Here is a 23,919-nt window from a genome sequence, read left to right as displayed (position 1 = left end):
TGTTTTACCAGGTAACCACTAAGGGTAGTCGGAACGCTCCTGTTGACCTCGTTTACGTCTGACATATAATGCAGAGTATATTATGTCGGCAAACCCCCTGTCCTTATTCATCGGCCACCCGTGATAGTCTGTCTGTGGCTGACACACTGGGCCTTACCGACGGACGGTACAGGTAAAGAAGCTTTAATTTTTCGCTCTTATTGTTATTATTTTGTCACTAACTAGCTACTGTGAAATGACTGCTAGATCTAACAATTCAGGAATTTATTTGAGAAAAAGATCAAGGGCACTAAATATATCAAACGTCAATGACATTAAACTAAATTGTAACTGCATATGATGATTTAGATATACGCATGTCACACAGATATCGTCCATATAACTGACCAGACAAGTAGAGACCGGACAAAAGTTGATTGTTGTAGACAAACAGAGAATAATAAGCCGTGTGCTTAGCAAATACTAATCGACCAGACCTTATTATTGCATGGCGTATGAATTGTTGTAATGCGCTACCGCATTATGCACTAACATATTACTATTGTACAATAATATAAATCGGTCAAGAAAAAAGCTTTGTTTTGAACATGTCTTACCGATCAAGAAATGGGTTCGTTTTAGTATTTAAATTGTCAGTACCCATATCGAGATCTTTTGTACTAATTATTAGCATTTTTAAACATGTTTTCAAATAATAACATCTAGGGTGCATTTGTTTTTCGTTTCTCGTCGCCTGAACCCTGTCATCAGTGATATGTTCATGAAGGATGAGTCATTCAACAATATGTAAAAAAAAGTCTAAATCTGGCTGTATTGTTAGGATCGGGATGGGTGTTTTGATCTACGCTTTTTGACAGTAAGCAAATAATAACTGGACAAATATCATTCAAAATACAACATTTCAAATGCAATTGTGGTGATGAAAAACATTGATGTAGAAAACGAGAAAAACAGAGATCAGACCTACCTAACGCTTTTATCTTTTTTAATGTTTTACAATGGATGGATATATTTTACTAATAAAAAGAAAATAGAACCGTCTAATCATAAAAATCCATTATGAAAATATATCCTAAATAAAAATGCCGAGATAATCAAACCGTTTTGACGTCAACATTTTTCAATTTAAATAATAATGACACTTGAGTTAATACTATAATGACAGGAAATGATATGTTACATGCATGACACTGTGGTATACTGTACCGAAATACCCCGTCAGGCGTTTGTGTAACATGCCATTTTCCACAATTCAATTCCTAAGCTATTTAGCCATGTTATAAATACTTTATTATAGATTTCGTAGTGTGTCCTTGTAATATATCTTCTGTAGCTAGATATATATGAGCAGTGTTTATGTCATATATGTAATTTATTATGTGCTCAAAAACGTATAAAAAAATCGCAATTCGGAATCTAAGACTTTCAGGTCATTTTGTGTTATTTTTTTATTTTGTGTTGTTTTTGTTTTGTGTATTGTCTGCTGCCTGTGAACCTTTTGTTTTTATTTTTATTTTTATCTTTTGTTGAAGCTTGACAGAGATAGATTTTGACATAAACGTATCACCAATAGGAAGTAATGTATGCTTTAAAACAAAACAATTCCATAGATACATAACATCGCACATGTTTGCATTGCCATTTCAAAGAATCCCGCTTTGATACAAATAAACTAAAAATAAAACACGTTTGGAGACTTTTGAACATTTTGGCTCATAATTATATTTTTTCTATTTTTGGTAGTGCAAAACAGTTTCAGTGCAATGTAAACAACCAGACTGTTCTGATAAAGAAACAACCTAATCATTATTCAAATATAATAATTCAAGTGTAAGTTTGAAAAAAAATACCCAGTGCCAAACAAAGAAAACTTAATATGTAGCAATTAGGGTGACCAATTTAATGTAAACACTATATTTATGCTACAAGGGAGACACTCTGTTAGCTAACTTTTTTAGGTCACGTAGTTGAAGATCGGAATACTTTGAATATATTTCAATCCGTTGTATTTCAGTTGCCTTTAGGTAGGTTGATAATTAAACAATCAAATAAATTCATCAACAAACGAAACAAAGAATTAACTTAATGAATGAATGAATGAAAATTGCATATCCGTCCTATGCTTTCATATCCCTATATACATGTATATCGGAGTGAAATAGTGACGCAAGTCCGTTATAGTAATGACATTATCATTTTATCTGGTATTAACAAAATTATGCGAAGGAAAGGTTTGAACAAACATAGGACCTGATTACAAACTAAAAAAAATTCCTTTGATAAGAATGTTCTTTTTGACAAATATTCGTGAAAACGAGGCAAATATTCGTTCAGCGGGAAAAAGTTGCCACAAAGCAAGCGTCATGTCAGCTTATCGAATGTCACAAAACAGACAAATCATAAAATTTTGTACATATCACTTCTTCTGCTATTTGATGTTTTGTCCAATATGATACCGAATTATGCTACTTTGCTGGCCGTTTAAACAGAAGTTATATTGTCTCTTGCTGTTCCGCATTATATTCATGCATGCTATATTTATGTATGAGCTATTAACATGTTTTTGAATAAAACAATGATTTTGTCAAATGCATGTTTAAACCTATAAAATCATTCATATCTCAAAGAATATGTATGTTTAATTATTTAATCACTTGAAATATTAAGAACAAAAGAATAAGTGATATACATGTATAGATATATTAATAATTTTCTAATAATTTTTATATTAATGCATTTGCTCTCTTCTTAAATATAATATGTATATAAAAAATCATATCTGAGACGAATTTTTGAACATAGACTATTTCTATATAAGAGTTGCCCACACACATTCCCTATAAAAGAATAAAAGTAAGCTATGGAACAAAAGGTTACACTAATGATCACCACTACGTTGAGACTACAGAGGGAACCTGTAGTCCATTAGACCCCCTGTTGTGTGTTTAATTTATGCCTACAATGTATCAGTGTTCTCCTGTTAAAATACACAGGTCTGTAGTTGGCACGGCCAACTTGTATTCTCACTGACATATTCTGCCGCTTTATGTATACTGTATACCGGGAATTTTTTACCCAGTCAAATTATGTTTGCCCTTTGTCGGTAAAATTTATATTCGCCCTGTCAAACTTTTGCCTTTCACATTTTATCAATATATCTAATATGCTGTTTGTTCGCTGTAATGATAAAGTCGCCCTCATATGGGGAAGGGGCGGAAAAGGCGAAATAGGCGAAAAAGGCGAAAAAGGCGAAAACTGAACCGCAGAGAAAATTTCCCGTTATACGTAATGTCTGATGTTTATTGAATCAGGTCAAACATTTCGGAAAATTGATAAATTGAAAAATGGTTATGTTCTCTGCTTATTGAATGTATCCATTATCGGCATATGGAAACAGTCTCCATGACAACATGCAATCGGCCTACCGCATGGGACACTCTACTGAGACGGCCCTCCTACATGTACATAATGACATAGCTTCCGCATTGGATAACAAGTGCAGAGCGGTGCTTGTCATGCTTGACTTGTCAGCTGCATTTGACGTCATCGACCATGGCATACTTTATAAAAGTCTGATGTACTCATATGGGGTGACTGATACCGCACTATGCTGGATACAATCTTATCTGAGTGAACGACGACAGTGTGTTGCCATCGGATCTGCCACCTCACATGACAAAGTACTAGATTTCGGGGTTCATCAAGGGTCTGTGTTAGGACCACAAAATATTGCCTGTACTCCAAACCGATTGGGGAGATTTATCGTCGCCATAGCCTTCGCTATCACTGCTATGCTGATGACACACAACTTTACATGGTTATCAAACCACAGGACAGTTGGGATACAATTTCAGAAAATCTGGAAGCTTGTCTGACAGATATCAGTACCTGGTTGAACGCCAACACGCTAAAGCTTAATGGGGAAAAAGTCGGAACTAATCGTCTTTTCCCCAAAGTGTCATCAAACAATGGCTCTCTAGCTCAAGGTCGGTGCAAGAACTATTGAGACTGTCCCCGCTGTTAAAAACCTAGGGGTATATTTTGATATTTCACTGAACATGGAGAAACAAATGAACGCTACCATGGCCAAATTTAAGAGGTACATCAAAACTCACCTCTTCACGTCTGCATTTTAGGATCTTTGCAAAGACGTCATATAAATACCACCATTTATTTGTGTATTTATGTGCACATTGCGACGATTATCTGCTGGCTTAAATGTATTAAAGTGATTGTAAGCCTTTGTTTTTTATTCACAATCATAACTAATACTTTTAGCGCTAACTTCCAGTCCAACAAGAATGATTAATATAAGTTTAGATAACTTGTTTCATAATTGCTGTAAAATAAATAAAAAAAATATTTATATTTTTTTATAACTAAAACTATTATCCATATTTTGTAAAGCGCTTTTGAGTAATTTTACAAATTATATAGAGCGCTATATAAATGTTGTATATCATTATTATAATTATTATTAATATTTCAACCTCAACTCATTGAAATTTGTTTAGTTATACACTTTTTACACCTTGAATAATGAAGACTTATTTAATGCTATCATAATCTATTTTCAATTAAAGAATTTTACTTAAAAATTTCTCGATGGGGATAATTTAGTTACAAATATTGTGCATACCAGTACAATTAAAACATCAACATCTAATTTTTGTTTTTAAAACACTCTGTATAATGAGTCATTATTTCAATTATACAAATGTACAAAACTGATGTGAGAGAACTATGAAATGTTTTATAACTACGTTTTAACTTAAACTACGAACAAAATCGTTATACTATGTACTTTTTTTGTAATTTATATCTGCTGTCGTTTTTTTTTTGTTTTTTTTTAGATTTTTTCGTTTTTAAGAAAATAGAGGGGCTGAGCATAATAAAAATCGATGTACGATTTGAAATTATAGTTATATGGTTTAAGTACGTGTCGGGGAATGTTCATAAAGAAGCATTAATCACTCACATTTCAATGGTCATATATTTATACACAACAATACCGATTACAATATATGTGTTATATATGTTTTAGTATTGTAGGAATATATATGCATTTTTGGCTGTAAACTTAATTTGAATACTTCACTATATCTGATTTATTTTTTACAATTTTCTAGTGTATATATAGTTTGTTTATCCGACAAGCTACTTTGACAACGTTGTATGAATGCTGTGTAATGGTTCAAAACATTTGATCATAACGTAAATAACAGCTTAACCGCAAGACGGGTGACTGTATTCTCAAAATACAAATAAAAAGCCATTCTTTAAAACCTAAGGCACACACACACAGTATGAGTAGCTAAGACATGAAGAACCAAACCCATACGAACTTTACTGTCAGTACTATGTATCCTATTACTATAAAACAGCCACTACCAAAACATCAAATAAATACCAGAAAGGAATACTTCAAAACTTTAAAAAAAAACAAAAAAAAAACATTACATCATCTCCCGGTGATACTAAAGGAGGTTTTCCTAGCTTGGTCTTCAACCCACATTAGTCTCCTCCTTTATGTTTTAATCCACTGATCTGTAAATAACATTAAATTTTAGAACTGTATGTGTATTGTACTACCCTCTCGAAAATCAGTAAATATTTAATATTGATAATAAATAAAACCAAAATATACTAAGAATTACAATTGTGTCACCTCGTCAAGTGCAGTTTGAATTGTTCAAAAACTTAATAAGACACTAACAGTCTCTCGTGCCGGTTCAAACATTATATCATGGATATTAACAAACAAACCGTAATAATGTTTTCTGGTGACTAATACAAGCTCTCTCATTGTCCTCATAACTTCCTTTTCTCCTTCGGAAGGGACATCAAACGGGTTTCAGTGTTAGGTGAGTCACACCTTGCATATTTAAGACCAAACTGCTGGATTTTGAAATAGGAATAAGCTAATCATTAGCCGCCACAGAGTAAAGACCTTAGGTTCAGATTATTTTAAGGATTTTTGTCACAGTCGGAATTGTATTACTGTACTTAAATCATAGGAAGTCCAAGAGGACTTAAATACTGAATAAAAGAAACGAAAAATAATGAAGTACCCTGTTATTCATACTAATTATATAATGGCCAACTTCTAAAAAATCAGAAAGCGGGAATGCTTTATAAGAATGTACTATGTTCATACATGGTTGTAAGGTCTACTGGATGTCTTTGTCTCCGATGTTTGCTGTAACCTTGATGGTCACATTTATCTCCCAATGGCTTTGCTTATGATATACAGACTTAATTAATTTGATATTACCCGACACTCCTTAAGTTTTCCTAATTCATATAATCAGGGTGTTTTACGCATCTTTCCTTCTGTTTTGACCAATTTGGATTCCCAACTTTTCGGTCCTAGTGTCACCAAGGAGACCTAGGAGGATGAAATAGCTTAATGGAGCAGCGTAATTCATCTTTTCCATACTGTATCTATTACTGTACTAACATCACATATGCAGTCACACGTTTTTGTCTTGCGATTGGATTGTTTTTCAGTAGAATCATTGATAAAGTGCAATATATTTGTAATAGAAAAAAAGGTATGACGGTTCGCATGTAAACTAGTAAACGATGAACAATCATGAGTACAGCGGTTCTAGGATCTCTGTCCCACTGGCTAACACTAGAAAATACCCCTGTAAAATTTCATAAATCTAGAATACTTTCACTAATCTGTTTACGATATAACTAAAGTGGGTCCAGAACTGGTGTTGATTTGGTAGTGCAGGTGTTACGGGAGACGGTATTAATCGTAAGTCCAGGGTTCAATCTCGGTTTGGCCCTGGTGCACGTTTACCAGAACACTGTTTTTGATTTTCTTCATGAAAGTTTGTATGGTTTTCTTTTAAAAAGATATTTAATTTAAATCTGTTATAATACCGGAATATTCTTATTCACTCCTACAGTTTTTGCCAGTGGTACATTGTGCAAAAATCCTGTAAATGCGTTTTTGTCGGGAAGGAAGTCATGATGCCTTTCCATCTGCATTTGTGTCTGTTTGGTTTCTGCTTGTCCTGCAAACGCAAGTTCAGTCGTTCTGATTTGACGGTATATATTTCGTTATATTCCTTGTTACACGTACATAAAAAAATCATTAATAAAAAACCAGTGTCACATACATAGCAGGAGGTATTTACTAATCTTCTATACTTAGAAATGTACTTTACATGTGGAATTTATATTGACACCCCTTTTTATCGCCTTATCCTGCCATTACAGCTATGTCAAATCGGCAGCAGTTTACCTTAACACACAATTTGAAATTCAATCTAGTAGATAATGTGCACTACTGCTTACCAGTTTATTTAACTTATTTACCCCTGAAGACACATTTGAACTCCTCCAATTCAAAGCTTCGAATAGTTTATTACTTTTCAGGGATAAACGAGTGAAACTCATTAGAAAAAATTATCAGAGAAATAAAATAACATTTTTTAGATTTCCGGGACAAAACTTATACAAGGAGTCAGACGGGGATTGAACCTCCAACCATAATACAGTCAGCTTAACCAACAGAGGTACAGGTTAATGGCAGTACCGTGGCCCTGTAGCGCTTTAGTTATATGGTAGTGGTTAAGTGGTAAAGGCGTCTGACATTCTGCTACCACTAGCCCTCCACTACTGGGTCGCGGGTTCGAGGCCTACGTGGGGCAGTCGCCAGGTACTTGCCGTATGTCGGTAGGGTATTTTTCCGGGAAATCCAGCTTTCCTCCACCACCAAATCCTGGCACGTCCTCGAATGACCATAGCTGTTTATATGACTTGAAACACAAACAAACTAAACCAAAGCTTCAGTTATATACAAAACAAAATGAAGGGGAAGTTATTGTATGTAATTGAAAAGCTTCCGTGGAATTCTCTAGTGTTTTGTCTGCAGTGGGACAGGGCTCCTTAAGGTGTGTTCAGGTGCATACAATATCATTTTATAAAAAATATGATGTTCCGGGTATTAAGTCTTGATCGTGATTTCCATATCGTTTATGAGTTTTAAAATAGCATATTCTCTCACGATGTGAACAAAGGAGGAAATTACAGCCCAGCGCTCTGCACGTAAATAGCACGTTATGTTCAAATTCACACTTCACAAACGTTTATACAAAAAAACTGTATGATATGAAGATAAATGTACTAGTTAATACTATGCGATACTTTTTTCCTATTTAGTGACCTGCATATGTATGCTTATTTTGTTTACGTAATTAGGCTATTAAGCTTACGAATCATAACGGATTTGTTGCTCTATTCAATCTATTTTGGGGACAAAATAATAAGTTTACATAATAACCCGGAAATACCTTATACCAACCTAGAATAGTTTGTAAAGTTTCCTATGTTCGTAGAGGATCATCTCAAACTGTATGGGATATGTAATGTTTGTGTTAAGACTACTACATAGTTGGGGCATGTACGGTTTGCTTTATTGTATGGGGTATGTATCGATTGTGTTAAGCTATCTTCTGTATGGGATCTGAACGGGGTGTGTTAAACTAGTTTAGTTGTGTGTTTTGTTTTAGGCTTTCTTCTGTGTTAGGCTTGTTTGTTTTTTTTAATATTAAGGTAAACACTGTATTGACCTTGTAAGTTTTGTATAAACCAGCTACTTATATGGCATGTGTGGTTTATGTTAAGCTAACTGTTGCATCAAGTCTATGTGATTTGTGTCAATACAGCTATATATATATATAATGCATATATATTGTTTAGTTCTTGTTAAGTCTACAACTGTGTGGCGTCTGTAAAGTTTGTGTTTAAATAACTTCTGCATAAGCTCAGTGTGGTTTCTTTATCAACTGTTCGGCGACAGTGTGGTACGTGTTACATACAATTCCACATTTAGACTTCATCAATTCAGACAAACTAACAATGCTTTTACAGATTTAGGCTTGTCTGGTTTGTATTAGAGCACGTAGTACAGTGACACAGTTACTATCTTCTGGGTATCCAGCCAAGTCGTGATTTTTATGCTGATAATGTTTTTATAAATAGCATTTTCTCTCACGATATGTCATTCAAATAATAGGTTAGCAAACAGTAAGTATTTGTAAACAAATACCTGCAGCATTGCTTCACAAAAACTTAGCTATATACAGCCGTATGTACTACAACTAGTCTCAAGTTTTATTTTCAAAACATGTCCTTTATGATATTCAATCTATTGTATGAATAGCATATAGCTGTATGTGTGATTATTTCCCTTATATTGGTATCTTAATATAGGAGTAAAGTTTCCTACATCTTGTTTCTAGCTAAAGGCAAATGTCATTTGAAAATGTTCTATTCTAAATTTCTTTTACACCACCGACTTCATTGTCTCATTTTAATACACACTATATTATGATATATCCTGTCAATTTTTACCCTGTGCTATATTAGCATTGTATGAATATTCCACTATTTGATGTCATGGTATATCTTTATTAGTGCTTTAACCATGTTTTTACGTAAGACTTGTGTGATATGCAAGTGTTCACTGTTTAATTATATTTTAAGGATTACTAAAATTTAAGTTACATTGACTGTGATGATACTATATTTATTGCATTGTTATACTGTTATATTAAATTGTGTCATGCTTGTATATATATATTTGATGCAGGGCCATATTGTAAACTAGACATTATCTAAATATATAACCCTGGTTAAATAAAAGATATTATTATTATCGTTATTACCAAGTTTCATGAACTCATGTTTTACATAGACTTACATGGTAATATTCAAACTTTTTAAACGTATTTCCAAAATATATTAAAAAAAATCATGTGAATGTGTCAGTGCTAAATCCCGTGACATACACGTCTTGTTTTCTTGTTTAATACATTTGTATATCTTAATACAGTTTTGGTAGGATTTTTTTATATTGTTTAACCATTCAACTGATTGTGCGCAACGGACTAGAACCTTTATACAACAATAGCTAAAATCATACCTGGGAAACACTTACTACAAATGTACCATCCTTACATAAATTATAATTAGTTTAGATTTATAGGGAAATTAAAGAAGTCTGCTACGTTTATCGAGTTTCTCAAATTAATTTTATGTCATGGGATATCTTTATTAATCTCTTTATACAGGTATTACTTTCATTTTTTCTTTCAAAATTAATTTTTCTGCGTATATCTGATTGTATAATGACAAGTTTAAAATCTACAAACTCGAAAACACGTTTTGAAAATTTCAGTTTAAGGCTCATTAAAATAACATTTTTGAAATCCTTGGATGTTGTGTTTCAGGGCGACGAGAAATGAATGATTTGTATAAATGTTAATCCTGACAGTTTAACAAAACTTTATTCTCGTTATTATGATGAAATTAAATTGTCAATTAGATCAAATCATGCGGTCCTCAATACAATTAAATTAAGTTATGGAGCCTCATACCTAAGTAATACACATGCTTGTTGACATTTTCGTGTCTTCGTTTTTAAATATATGTAGGGTTTTTCATGATCAGCAATATTTTTTTTATTTTTTTTATTTATCAGTTTTTGACGATACAACGCCACCAAAAATATGGTATGCTCAAAATTTGCGAAAGTCAACTTTTACTTGAAAGGCAAGATTTTCATGTGAAAGTGTGAAAGTATACTTGTTAATCAAAAAAGGATGGAGCCTCTTTAGAGCTAATTGGAAATTCAGATGTCGCTCGATACAATATACATATATAACCAGGATCTGGATGACAATGAACTTATGAACTATCAACAGATATCAAAATGTAGGACGCCCTGGATACCACACCAGGAAGCAATGTCATTTCTTGTACCAAATACTTTAGACCACCTTTAAATATGTTATCGTTCTTGCGGAGATACGTGCCTAAGCTAACAAACCTCTTCAGATGGTGATAAGTTTAAAATCTCAGTTAAAACGAAGGTTATAAATATTAAGGTAATACGTCAATGTTGTCTCTGCTCTAATGGTAGGTCATTTGGATTATACAGAGCCAAATTCAATCATTTTCTTATCGAGAACTGATTGCTCATGATAAAAGATCGTGGTTTATCATAATTTATGTTTTTCCGTCGATGAGTGTGTGAATGGGATACCTGTTAAAAGTTAAAATAGCTAGTAGACCCAGCTATAGAACCGTGATCTTTACTTTATATCGCCAACAAGAAGTGTTCAAAGGAAGAGTGTCTATAATGCCCGTTTTTGGGCTCCGGTATATCCAGATTTTCACCTCCTTAATCTGTTCAAAGATGCCCTATTGCATAACATGCGCAAAACTAAGGCAAAATATTGACAGAAAGGGAGTTTTTGAGGTACCAAAAGGGGTAGGGTAAATCACAAATATAACTTGCTGTTCTCAAAATGAGCTAAACAACCAAAATAATAATACTATTTCTGTTTTTGAAAACATGTGAAAATTAAGTCAGGATTAAGTCAGGGGGTTCTTTTACATAATTTTCAAGGAATAAGTCAGGGGGTTCTTTTCAATATTTTTCAAATGAAAACTGTTTTGTTTTTTTCAATAATTTTCTTTGTAATTTCTATTTCGAGTTTTTGGATTTACAATTTCACTGAAAATAAAAACGCTTTTGTGTTCATTTCCTTGCTCATCACCAAATATTTCCTTACAATACCATTTTATATCATTTGTTTGGCACTTTTGTGACTAATCCACAGCACTACCGGTCATAATGTATGCCATGCTAATACTTTTCTGTAATATTCCCTGGAATGATTTCAATGTGTTTATAATTATAAATCAAAATTCTATGAATTAAATAGGGAAATAGATTTGCATTGCCAGAGTTTGAAATTTAATTAAAATTTAACACCTCTGCTAAATTGAGGGTTTACAAATGCCCGTAACTTCGGGACAAGTAAATTACTAAAATAAATCTACTGCGTCCATCACAAAATTAATGCGATCGTTTTGTTCTTTCTTCGTGTTAACTACTTGTTTCGTCTAGTGCCTTGTTTGACAGTACTTCGCTTTTGGCAATAGTGATGAGCGTTCTCTTAAGTAAATAAGGCTATGGATTCTGTTCCCTGACCGAGACAAACAAACAGCCCTAGAAAATGGCGTTAACTGCTTTACGGTAAGCTCTAAATGGTCTGTGAAAAAGACTGTTTGGTCCTTATCAGTATGATATGGCCGGATGACGTATCATGATATCGTGAAATGACATTTGAATGATATTGCACTTACAAGTGGCCCTGAAGTAGCGTGACCACCACAAGACACCATCCTCATGCCACTGTATAGCTGTTGGAAGCATTGAAAACCCTAACAAATCTTAAGATAATTGAAATGGCGTTCAAACTGGTGGATTTTTCCCTTTTTTATAATTTTATTGGTGGACTAAAATGTTAACTACTAACAAATTGTTTCACGTGTGTAACAACACCCGACGAATGTGTACGAATTTGATAAATTTGACTCTTCCCTTAGCGGTTTCTTAACAATAGTGGTCATTTCAATTCAATCCCGTTCCCCAGCAAATTTAGAGAGGTGGTATATTGCAGATGAAGCGATTGAACAACAAATATTACATTGTTTATATCTTTATAATAAAATGGGATAAATGGTATCAGTATATATATTTAAATAACAATTACATCTCAATTGTTTGTTTGTAGTTTGTATGAATTTAAACTTCCTCACACCAGCAGAGTGTATTGTAACATGAAGACGGATGCCATGGAAGACAGAAGAAAATAACAAGAACATTAGGGAGGGAGAGGAAATGGGTAAATGCCTTAGGGGGTAGCTCCCAGATTTTATCATTTCAATGTCCAATAAGCCGAAAACGAGGAAGAAAATCCCCAATTCTGCAAGGGGAGGGGGGCACGTGGTTCACCCCTTACGATAGCATGCAGTTTGATATTCCGTCTTTGCGTATTGCAGAGTTATCTTCTCTTGGGAGCAGGTATTGATTGTTACGTCATTGGTTTGTGTGAGAAAATTACGTCGTTTTCTCAAAAATTGATGACGTTACTCTCACAAACAAGTGACGTAACAATCAATACCTGCCCCCAAGAGAAGACAACTCTGCAATACGCAAAGACGGAATAGCTTGGTGACTCGTTTCCAAAACCTGTTCTATAGACTGCTAAAACATTAGATTTGCTTTTCTACCACAACCTTTATAAAAACACTTCACAAACATCGTGACGTTAAAAGTAAAGGAAGCACGGTAGTCTAGTGGTAGGACGCGGGGCTCGTGACCGAAGGGTTACGGGTTCGAGTCACGTCACGGCACTGTATTGTATCTTTGAGCAAGATACTTTACTCCGCTTGTCCCAGTCTACTAAATGAGTACGTGGTTGGGCAGTGTTAGAATTTTAGAATGCCAGCTGTGAGCGCCGTAATGCCAGCACCGGCTGTATGCTCCCCAGGGAGTTGAGAAAGATATTGGCTGGTTGCAAAGGCCATATAACTGCGGATAATAATTTGTGAACCCGCTTTGAGACGACCTACGAACTAGGTTGTAACAAAGCGGTATATAAGAACCTCGAATTATTATTATTATTATTGTTATTATTTAAAAAGAACATTTATTTCTTTTACATTCTCTTTATTTTTTTCCAGATCATTCCTGATGGAAAGTATCAATACTAAGGCCGGCGTTAACTATCAAAAGGATGCACGGACACGTATTAAAAGACAATAGTATGATGGGCGAGAAGGGGGATCTGTACCTGATAGGGATCCTAGCCACTCTAGCCTTTCTTTGTACTTTGATCATTGTAGGACTTTGTGTAGTAATATGCATGCGGCTGGGCCTGGGTAAAAAAAGACGGCACATTACATGTCGGCAACATAACAGAGCTTGTAATAACGATCAACGTCTTTGCAACGCTTGTAATAGACACAATTGTATTGAGCAAAGCCAGCACCCAGGTAATCCACCATATAATGAAGGATATGTGCCGGATGTACCCACCAATGGTCCAGCTGAGGGCATATGTCACCAACGGTTTCACAACCGACCAGGTGACGATAGTTCAGTGGACTTGGATGTAATCCCGGGTCACAGTACAGACTTCCGGTCGTCATGGATGAAGATGCAGAAGGAAGTTGATAGGAGTATCACTACAATGATAGGGAATAAATTGGTAGTCTACATTACCCGGCGCGTAGGGTACAATGGTGCTTTTCTCGCTCTAGACAATATGGGTATTTCAATTGAAGTACCCCAAGGAGCTGTCAACAAAGGAGAAACAAAGAGCATCACACTGCTTTTAAATTGGGATTTAGGGGATAATCCGTCCATGCAGCCAAACCAGGCACTTGTTAGTCCCGTGGTGTTTGTGGGACCACATGGAATTAAACTAAACAAGCCGTGCGTGTTGTATTACATGCATTGTTCTTTCGATGAACGACACATTCAAGTTATGAAGAGTGAAACAGACCTTTTCGAGCAGAAAAATTGGCAAGTGATGTGTAAACCAAACGACAAAAAAAGCGCATGCGTATTGACTTCTAGCACGTGTAAACTTAATATAGACACTTTCACGTTATACACGTGTCTTCAGTGCCCACCGGATGGTCAACAAGGCAAGAAGTGGCTCCAAGTTGCTGTTTTCTCTGAAGGCCTCAAGCAGGATATAGAACACCAACAGGTAAGAGGAACGACCATGTACTGTTTCTGGGGATTTTGTCAGTGGGTGCGTCCTAACCCCGGTAGCTCAATGGCTGTTTAGTGTAAGCTAATGGACTTTCAGTTTGTTCATTTTTCACCATTTAACATCAAAACATCATTCTTTCATACCTGACACGTTAGAATTTAGATGCTTTTTCACACTGACCAATGGCAAGCGACCTCAGGAAACAATCTTATTTGTCGATCCTATATATTAATTAAAAGTGTGTATCTTATATACTGTATAAACGATCGTATATGAGATAAAGTAAACATGTATGATCTTATTAAATAAAGGATCGGCATTTTTGTTTGTTGAGAAATTGACATGACATACTGACCGTTGCCGTACAATTGTGGCGGTCAAATGACCAGCCAGAGGACATTTAAACAATTAGCTTAAAATTTAAACGAAAAAGTTATGTGAAATCCTAGTGTTTTGTAGGAATCATTTTTATATTTGTATTAGCTACGAAAGAGTTAGAGAGATTCCCTGTAAGTAACATATACAAATTACCATAACATCGAATCGTTAACCGGAAGTCGTGTCAGGAAGGAAAAGAAATCATCACATATTTAAAAACAAGTACATTATGAGAAGACATCAGTTAAACTGAATTTTTAAATCAAGTTGTATTTAGTTTCATGATGAGGTAAATTGTAGTTTCGAGATACAATAAATTCAAAGTTGTAGTTCTAAAGCATTTGACTTAAGATGAACTTGAATTGGTTTACATTTTTAAAGTTTACGTTTTTTGCCCTCTTAGATCAGGGTGTATTTCCTCAACAAAACTAACTGTGCTCTACAATGGGCAATCCACAACGAGGCTCAATATGGCGGCAAGCTGATATGTCCTGAGAAACTCTTCCTAATGTCGGGTACAGACAAAGATGTTTTCGTTAATCTTACGTAAGTTATCTTCAGATATCGATGTCCTGTATTGCCATATCTACTGTGTACATGTTTTCAAGGCAAATACGATGTAGTTTTGTCCCACGTACAGTGTTATCGTAGTGTATGAGTAATAGTGGCAACTTTCTATAGAATCTCTTCTATAACATTAGAAACAATACTTAGGGTGTGTAATGCAGTCGTCTGTTAATACCGTACTTTGTATCATAATTGTCCTAGCGAAGAAATAGGTATCCAAGTATTTATCGAGATGAATGATTTTCTAAGCAACTTTCACAGAATACAGTATTTTTTTGTTGATACATAGTTTAGATCTTAGCAGTATTTCCGGGGTTTTCGGAAGAAAGCCGTCAAAATGTTTTCAAATGATATCAAAGGTGCGATAATAATGGCTACTTTTAATACATTTGTAGGTACGTATCTCGGGGATGGACAGTGGTTGACCAGACCAGACCTGAACGTACACGGATACCGTATCTCAGCATCTGGCACGGACAATGTCCGCACGTGTGCTTGGGATTTCGGCGGGAAAATCAATCCATGCTTGAATTCAATCTTAACTTAGAAGTAAGGCAGGACGACCGGGAAAATGAAAGTGAACGGATAATTGCACAAATTGTTCAACCGGAACCGGAAAGGAATAGCAATAATCCCATACCGGCTTCCATCATTACTCCAATGAACAGAGCGATTCCGCAATGTCTCAGAACGAGGCTTCAAGTTCTACTTGATGTCCCGTGTCCATTGGCAAAAAACTGGAAGGGTCTTGCGGAGAAGTTAGGATACGATGCTATGATACCACTGATTGAGACCAGGACAATTGGCACTAGTCCCACAGAAGTACTGTTGCAGGCTATGGAGCAGAAAGCTCAGACGCTCCGAGATCTGCAGGTAAATAAATTCAAATCTGACATTGCAATCCTAGGCGTATCAGCCGCTTTCCTAATCCCAAAATAATTTCCTTTGTTAAACAAACATTTCTTAACCCTTCTTGAAATGTATGGGTTCCGATTACGATATACACACCTTTTATAAGGCAAGGTAGTCTAGTGGTAGGACGCCGGTCTCGTGACCGAAGGGTTCGAGTCACGGCACGGCACTGTGTTGTATCATTGAGCAAGATACTTTACTCTGCTTGTTCCAGTCGACTCAGCTGTAAATGAGTACGTGGTTGGGCAGTGCTAGAATTGTTCAATGCTAGCTGTGAGCGCCGAAATGGAAGCTCCGGCTGAATGCTCCCCAGGGAGTTGAGAAAGGTATTGGCTGGTTGCAAAGGCCCTATCGCTTTGAGACGACCTACGAACTAGGTTATGATAAAGCGGTATATAAGTTCCTGGAATAATAATAATTATTATTATCTTATTCGCACCCCTGTAATATGACAGAATCGAAGGATCTGTTATATTTGACTGGTTTCGGCTTTAAAAATACAGCCAACTTCAAAGATTGTCGATTTAACCGTTACGCTACCGCGCAATTCCATAAATTATTGGTATCACACGCAAAGTGTCACGTAAAAAAGACATTTTTGCATGGCATATTCTAAGGATACACGAAAGGAATGCATACATTTACATGATGCTTCTAAACCAGACGAAGATCATTTGATATTTCTGTTTACATCAAGAGTCAATTGGCATGATTTTTGTACTTTCAAATATATCCTAAGAATGTTGAAGTACATGTATTAGCAAACAGTAGAGCGAATGATGAACTTTCGGTTTACGATGATTCTTAGTTTGGGAACACAAGCTGATGGTTCTAAATGAAAAAAAATCAGCATAAATGGAAGCACACAACAAAACGAAGAACGTTTATTCATCCTTGATAAATATAAATAAGAAATAGATACTGAATGAAAATCTAAATTTTACTAATTTTTAAACGATTTGAGCAAAATAAGAAATGGAAACCTAAGTATCTATTGATAGGTTTTGTGATGTTTTGCAAGTGATATAGTTTGATAAATCAACAACCAACTTATCCAAGTAGAAAACAAGTATTAGGGGTGGTCGGGTGGTGAATTAGATAGCACACTTGTCTTTCACCAAAGCGGCCGGGGTTCGATTCCCCGATTGGACGTGAGAAGGTACATGTATGGTGTAACCTGCCCGAACACGTGGGTGTGTTTTTTCCGGGTACTCCGGTTTCCTCCCACAAAAAGACCCCGGGCCACCAAGAGTGATTAATATAAGTTGAAATAACTTGTTTCGTAATTGTTGTAAAATACATAAAGTTTATTATATCTTTTAATTTTCTAACTTATATTGTAGAGACTATTAACAGAGATGGGACGAGCAGACGCTGTCAATGCCATACTAGAATATCTTGAGCCTCCGGATGAACCTGACACAATGGTTCTCAAACCATGCCGAGAGGCCGTGGAAAACGAAAACTATGGATATGCTGCCAGCGATCAACGTCAAAATGAATTTTAGGATCAGCAAAAACATTCGGAATGCGTAAATAACTTTTAAATCGGAAACCTGAACATGTGAAGTCGAATACCTTAAACAGAAGGTTTAAACAGTCGTCCGGTTGTTGAAACCTGAGAAGACTGTTTAAACATGAGAAATATAGAAGAAATAACAGGAAAATAACTTTTCGTGACCTGTATTCAGTTGAAAATTTGAGGGATTCTCTGAAAAAAATACACAGAGCATTGATGGATATAAGACACACAAGTTTCACGGAGGAAAAGCTTATCCGACCGATCCGTGTGTTACATTCCGCAGTTTTGCTCAAACCACACAATGGTGCTGTACTGATGGACGTGTAACTGTTGCTGCAATGATCTACATACAATGGGTGGTGTTGCTTTCATGACTTCATGAAAACTTCATAAAAAAAATATTTCCCATTGTTTTCCCAATTTTTATTTATACATACATGTGTATATCAGAACTTCATTCTTCCATGTCTCGTGTAAAATATCGTATTTCATTTTGACAGTATGGTATCAAACCTCATTACTTTACAGGTATGACTGCAAAATGGGTAAATATGAACTGAATACTACGACAAAAACGTTTTGTCGCGTTGAGCTGTTCGTGGAATATTCATTTCAGTCGTTTCAATTTAGCTGTGATTTTAAAAAAAAAAAATCGGTAATGGTATTTTGGATAATTTCAAAATTGCTTCGATACTAGTTTTACGAATGTTCCTTAACTTAAGGATAATCATTTGGAAAGAATTGATGGAGTTCAGGAAATTTCCTCAGCTAAGTTCGGTAAATGTTTCGCTATAGGCAATGTCTACATTCAGGAATTTCTTAAGTGAAAGACCGTTCCTAAGGGTGGGACCAGGAAAATAACATAAAGATTTTGTAATTTTAGAGAAGTTAAATATTTCTTCAGTTTTAAATGACAGAAATATTATTTTTTTAAGGATCTCTGTCCCACTGCACTACGGTTTCTCCGATATACAGTTACCTCCCCTTAACTCCCGTTTGGATAACTGTAGAACAGTTTGGTCGGGCCACTTCCATTGACTAGGCAGCTAAATCGGTTCGATCGATAGGGAAACAATATGAAGTTCATGGTTCGAATCCAGGTCTTGTCCCGATGAGTTTCTACATTCAGAACACTTAAGTTGATATATAATTTGTTTATTTCATATCTATCATTTTCTCATACAAGTTCCGCAAGATATAGTTTTCTTTTCAGAAATGATTTATTAAAGCTATAGACGTAGCCAGAAAACGAAGTTTTCAGTACGTAGTTATCGTTTTGGTAGTGGAACCGGAACCCGTAAATCATCGCAGTATTTATTGAATGGTACATCATGTATGGTGTTGCTTACAGCTTATTTCACGATAGATTGACACAATCCTGCTAATTTCCTCCTCGATGTTTGGGGTTAGCGACACAAACTGTTTGGTTTTGGTGGTTAGGTTACACGTGCCGAGCCGATGTTACCGTGTCTCGCGATCTTTTTGGCGATGTTGGATATCAGCCACTTTAAACTGTCCTCAACTTTCGCACCACCTTTGTTCCACCAGGTGAGTTCCTTTTCGTTGGAATGTAGCGTCTCTCGTTCTAGATATCTACCTTTACTGTCCGTCAAGATCACTGGTGTTCGTAATCTGTTACCTTTCTGTAGGATTCTTAGCCTTGCAAGACATTTTCTGATCTTGTTCTCGCTCATATCACGTACTGTCACTAATGTAAACAATCGCCGAAATACTGTAGGTTATTAGTGTTCACAAAAACAGGGTTTGATCGAAACACAGGAAATCGGGCACTAGTAAAGTATGAATATTACGAGATTCCTCTAAAGTGTAGTCTAGAGAAGCCGTTAATATAAAGTTTTGATAGAATATTTCAAATAAACGCTAGGAAATATGCTTTTGTTGGTGATGGTTCTCACACTTCGAAATTTCCGTCCTAAACCTTGCGCATGCGCACTCTCTCCATCAACTGTGTCTATTTTGCTGTTTTATAGAGAATTGTTTGTATATATTATTATTGATTTATGACATACGTTTTGTTTTCATAATAAAACAATATGCCAAATGATGTTTTTCTTTGCTCATTTTTACGGGCCACAAAGTGACATGTAGTAGTAAATGAATAAAACTAATCCGGTTACTCAATGTCTAGGGTGCATACTAAAATGAGGAACCGTGTCTGCATTTTCACCCCTTCATGAAAACTTGGGCCTAGTAATCATAGCCCACCAGCAATCAATTGGGGTCAAAGCCAATCAAAATTTAAAAAGATGCTTTCGGTTAATTTGATCAAATGTAAAGAGTATGGGCTACGCAGACACAATTCAAGTCCACAAGATGGATTACTTTATCTTTATTGTGCTGATTTTGTATGCCGAATTAACTCAGATATTTCCAGCATTTTTAACGTTATGATTATAAGAAAAATTAACCGTGTAAAATGATACCTTTTGTTGTTGTCAAGAAGTCGAATTTCCCGAAGCCAATCAGACTGGCCGATACATGTTGATGAATGCAATGTGGCTGTCGATGTGACCAGTCGGGAGTAAATCGAATAAAACGATATAGTGTCCATAATGTGTCGGGTTAGGACATAGCATTTAGGCTAGCGAGTGAGAAATGAATCAACTGACATGATATAGGTATATGTTTTTATCCAACAAACGTGTAAAATTCTCACAATCACCGTCGTCAGTTATCGGCGACAAATCCACGTGCTTTAGAAAGCAATAGATAGCCGATAACATATAAACTCAAAAATCTACATGATACACAAGATGTATAATAATAATATAAATATACCACATTTGATATAGCGCCCTATCTAGCTAACATTAGCCACTCTAAAGCGCTTTACAGTACATAGATATACAATTAATACAATTGGCATATACATTGATCAATATAATTTTGAGGAATTCGCAGGAGCTGCCTTATCAGGCGCTAACTATTAAGCATATGTCACCTGGCTTATATCTCCCTATGTGTGTATATCTGCGTGTGTGCTAGGGATGTACTGTTTTCTGTTTGTAGTGGGACCGTGCTTCCATCGGCTTCATTTATAGTGCCACCTCATTTGAATGCTACAGCACAGATACCGCACTAAAAATGACTTCCTAACTTACTTTTCAGACACTGTCCAAATAATGCAGTCCGAAAATCCGCTAAATATTATAATTACTGGTGACTAGTGAACTTAGACGTCGTCTTTTTGATATTGCGATCCAAAATAATTTGTCACAATTAATTAATAAAGCTACCCATTTTACCGATAATTCATCACATATACTTGATCTCATTTTTGTTGATAAAGTCCACTTTGTATCAAATGTTGATATAAAATCACCACTCTGTAACCTTGATCATAGTTCTATTTCATGTAAACTGAAATATTCTGTTCCAAAGCCTCAGTAATATCAGAGAGCCACATGGGACTACAAAACTGCTGATATCGATGGCTTGAACAATGCATTCAACACCGCCCATATTGATATATTCTTTGGTGTTTTTAATCTTTTAGATTATATCATTGATAATGTAAACAAGTTTATCTTAGATACGTGTAAAACTTTTATCATAAACAAAGTAGTCAATATTCGTCCTCGCGACAAACCGTGGTTAACAAACGAAGTACGTCGAGCCTTTCGGACTAGAGATAGATACTACAAATTATTTCAAAGAGCAGGTACAGATTTCGATAAATTCAGGTTCCAGGTAGCACGTAGGGAAGCAAATCGGGTAAAACGCGAAGCACTTAAACGCTGGCAAGAATCCACTATTATTAAACTATCTAACAAAAATACCAATCCTAAACATTTCTGGTCAATTACTAAATCACTTCTAGGCAAAAATAGCGATCACACTATCCCTCCTTTAATGGAAAACAATCACTATATACACGATGATACTGATAAGGCAGATCGATTCAACACATATTTCTCTGATCAAAGTACTATCCCGGATAACATTGAGAAACCAGTACTACCCAAACTAATGTAAATAATAACTTACCTGTAATTAGTACCGTACAAACCACTCCAGAAGAGGTATGTAATATTTTTAAGTCGCTAAACACCAAAAAGGCAACAGGACCAGATGGCATAGGAAATTTTATTCTTAAAAAATTGCTGTCAATCATTATGTCATACTTGGGCACATATCTTTAATACTTCTCTCAGGTCAGGTATTTTTCACACTTTGTGGAAAACAGCTCAAGTTTGTCGTATTCATAAAAAAGACAGCAAAAATGATGTTAAAAATTATCGGTCAATATCACTTCTTTGAAATATATCTAAATGTCTTGAAAAAATAGTATACAAAAGTATTTATGAATTCTTTTTGGCAAATAACATTCTTATCAAAGAAAACACTGGATTTAAAAGAATTGATTCTACCATTAATCAGCTGTTAAAAATAATCCACAGCATTTATAAATGTATAGATAATGGTGGGGATGTTTGTACAGTATTTTTACATGTCTCAAAAGCTTTTGACAAGGTGTGGCACGAAGGTCTACTTCACAAATTAGAAAACATAGGTATTAGAGGTAGTTTGCTTTGTTGGCTTAAAAGTTATCTTTATAATAGAAAACAGTATGTAGTCTTAAACGGTCAATCTTCTGGTCATAAATATATTAACTCTGGTGTCCCCCAGGGCTCGATCCTTGGACCGCTCTTATTTTTAGTATATGTAAACGATATAAATGTAGGCATCTCATCTGACATTAACTTATTCGCTGACGACACATCTCTCTCATCAACCATAAATAGCAACGAATCGGTAAATACACTAAACGACGACTTAACTACTCTGTCTCAGTGGGCAAAGCGATGGCTTGTCACATTTAACGCACTAAAAACTGAATTTGTTATTTTCTCTAAAAAAAGATTTGTTAATAAACCGAACCTCCTGCTTAACAACATTCCGATTAAACATGTAATTAACCATAAACATCTGGGCATAATTCTATCGGGTAACCTCAGCTGGCATTCTCATATTTCAGAAATTGTAGCCAAAGCAAACAGAATACTAAATATCTTACAAGCATTAGCTTATATTATCCCACGTTCTTGTCTTGAAACACTATATAAAACTATGGTAAGATCGGTTATGGAATATGGCAATATTTTATTTGATAACTGCAGTCAGCAAGAGTCTGACCTTATTGAAAGTGTTCAGCGTAGGGCGGCATTAATATGCACAGGCGGTTATAAGGTTACCAAATATACTAAACTGCTGGGTGAATTGGGATGGGAAAAACTAAGTGAGAGACGAAAAAATTGCAGACTTAAAATGTTATTTAAAATTAAGCATGATCTATGTCCGCCATACTTGAAAACTATTTGTCCAATTCAGAGTCATCGAACACAAAACTACAACTTTAGAAATTCTAATACTATTCTTCCTATCCTGTCAAGAAAATCTTTCTATCACCAATCCTTCTTTCCAAAATCAATACGAGACTGGAACAACCTACCTGAAGCATTGAGAAATAGCTCTTCACTAACGTCTTTCTCTCTAGCACTGTCAAATCTATCCACTCCACAAACAAACTCTTTATATGCATATGGACATGGGAAAGGAAAAATCAATCACTCTAGAATAAGAATGGGACTAAGTGCTTTAAACAAACATAGATACTCTTACAATTTAACTAATAACAAATTCTGTGACTTCTGCGCGAACTCCTCCGAAGATGAAATTCATTTCTTTTTACTTTGTCCAAAATATAACCGAATTCGTTCCAATATGCTCCGTGCTGTTTGTCATATATTCGCTCCAAATATCAATTCCAACCTTATTGTAGAGCTCATGCCAAATGTTCTTGTCAAAATAATTTTATGTGGATTAGAAACTCTAAACGAAATTGAGAACAAAACATTATTTGACCATGTTGTTGAATATATCGTAAATTTAAACAGATTCTGACTCTCTCTCTCTCTCTCT

The 23,919-nt window shown here is 35.3% G+C and overlaps 1 protein-coding gene across 1 annotated transcript; it reads left to right on the top strand.

Moving 5' to 3' along the window:
* On the top strand, window positions 1–20,034 carry LOC110443529 (UNC5C-like protein). Its single transcript, XM_021487794.1, has 5 exons — window positions 1–172; window positions 13,558–14,591; window positions 15,379–15,521; window positions 15,938–16,415; window positions 17,798–20,034. The coding sequence occupies exons 2-5, from the start codon at window positions 13,611–13,613 to the stop codon at window positions 17,960–17,962; spliced, it is 1,767 nt and encodes a 588-aa protein (XP_021343469.1). The 5' UTR covers window positions 1–172; window positions 13,558–13,610; the 3' UTR covers window positions 17,963–20,034.
* The last annotated feature ends 3,885 nt before the right edge of the window (window positions 20,035–23,919 follow it).

Source organism: Mizuhopecten yessoensis, unplaced genomic scaffold (assembly GCF_002113885.1).
Source record: "Mizuhopecten yessoensis strain PY_sf001 unplaced genomic scaffold, ASM211388v2 scaffold716351, whole genome shotgun sequence".
Classification (NCBI taxonomy): Eukaryota; Metazoa; Mollusca; class Bivalvia; order Pectinida; family Pectinidae; genus Mizuhopecten; species Mizuhopecten yessoensis.
Note: the sequence above shows the minus strand (reverse complement) of the source record. Positions and strands in the feature narration are given on the sequence as shown.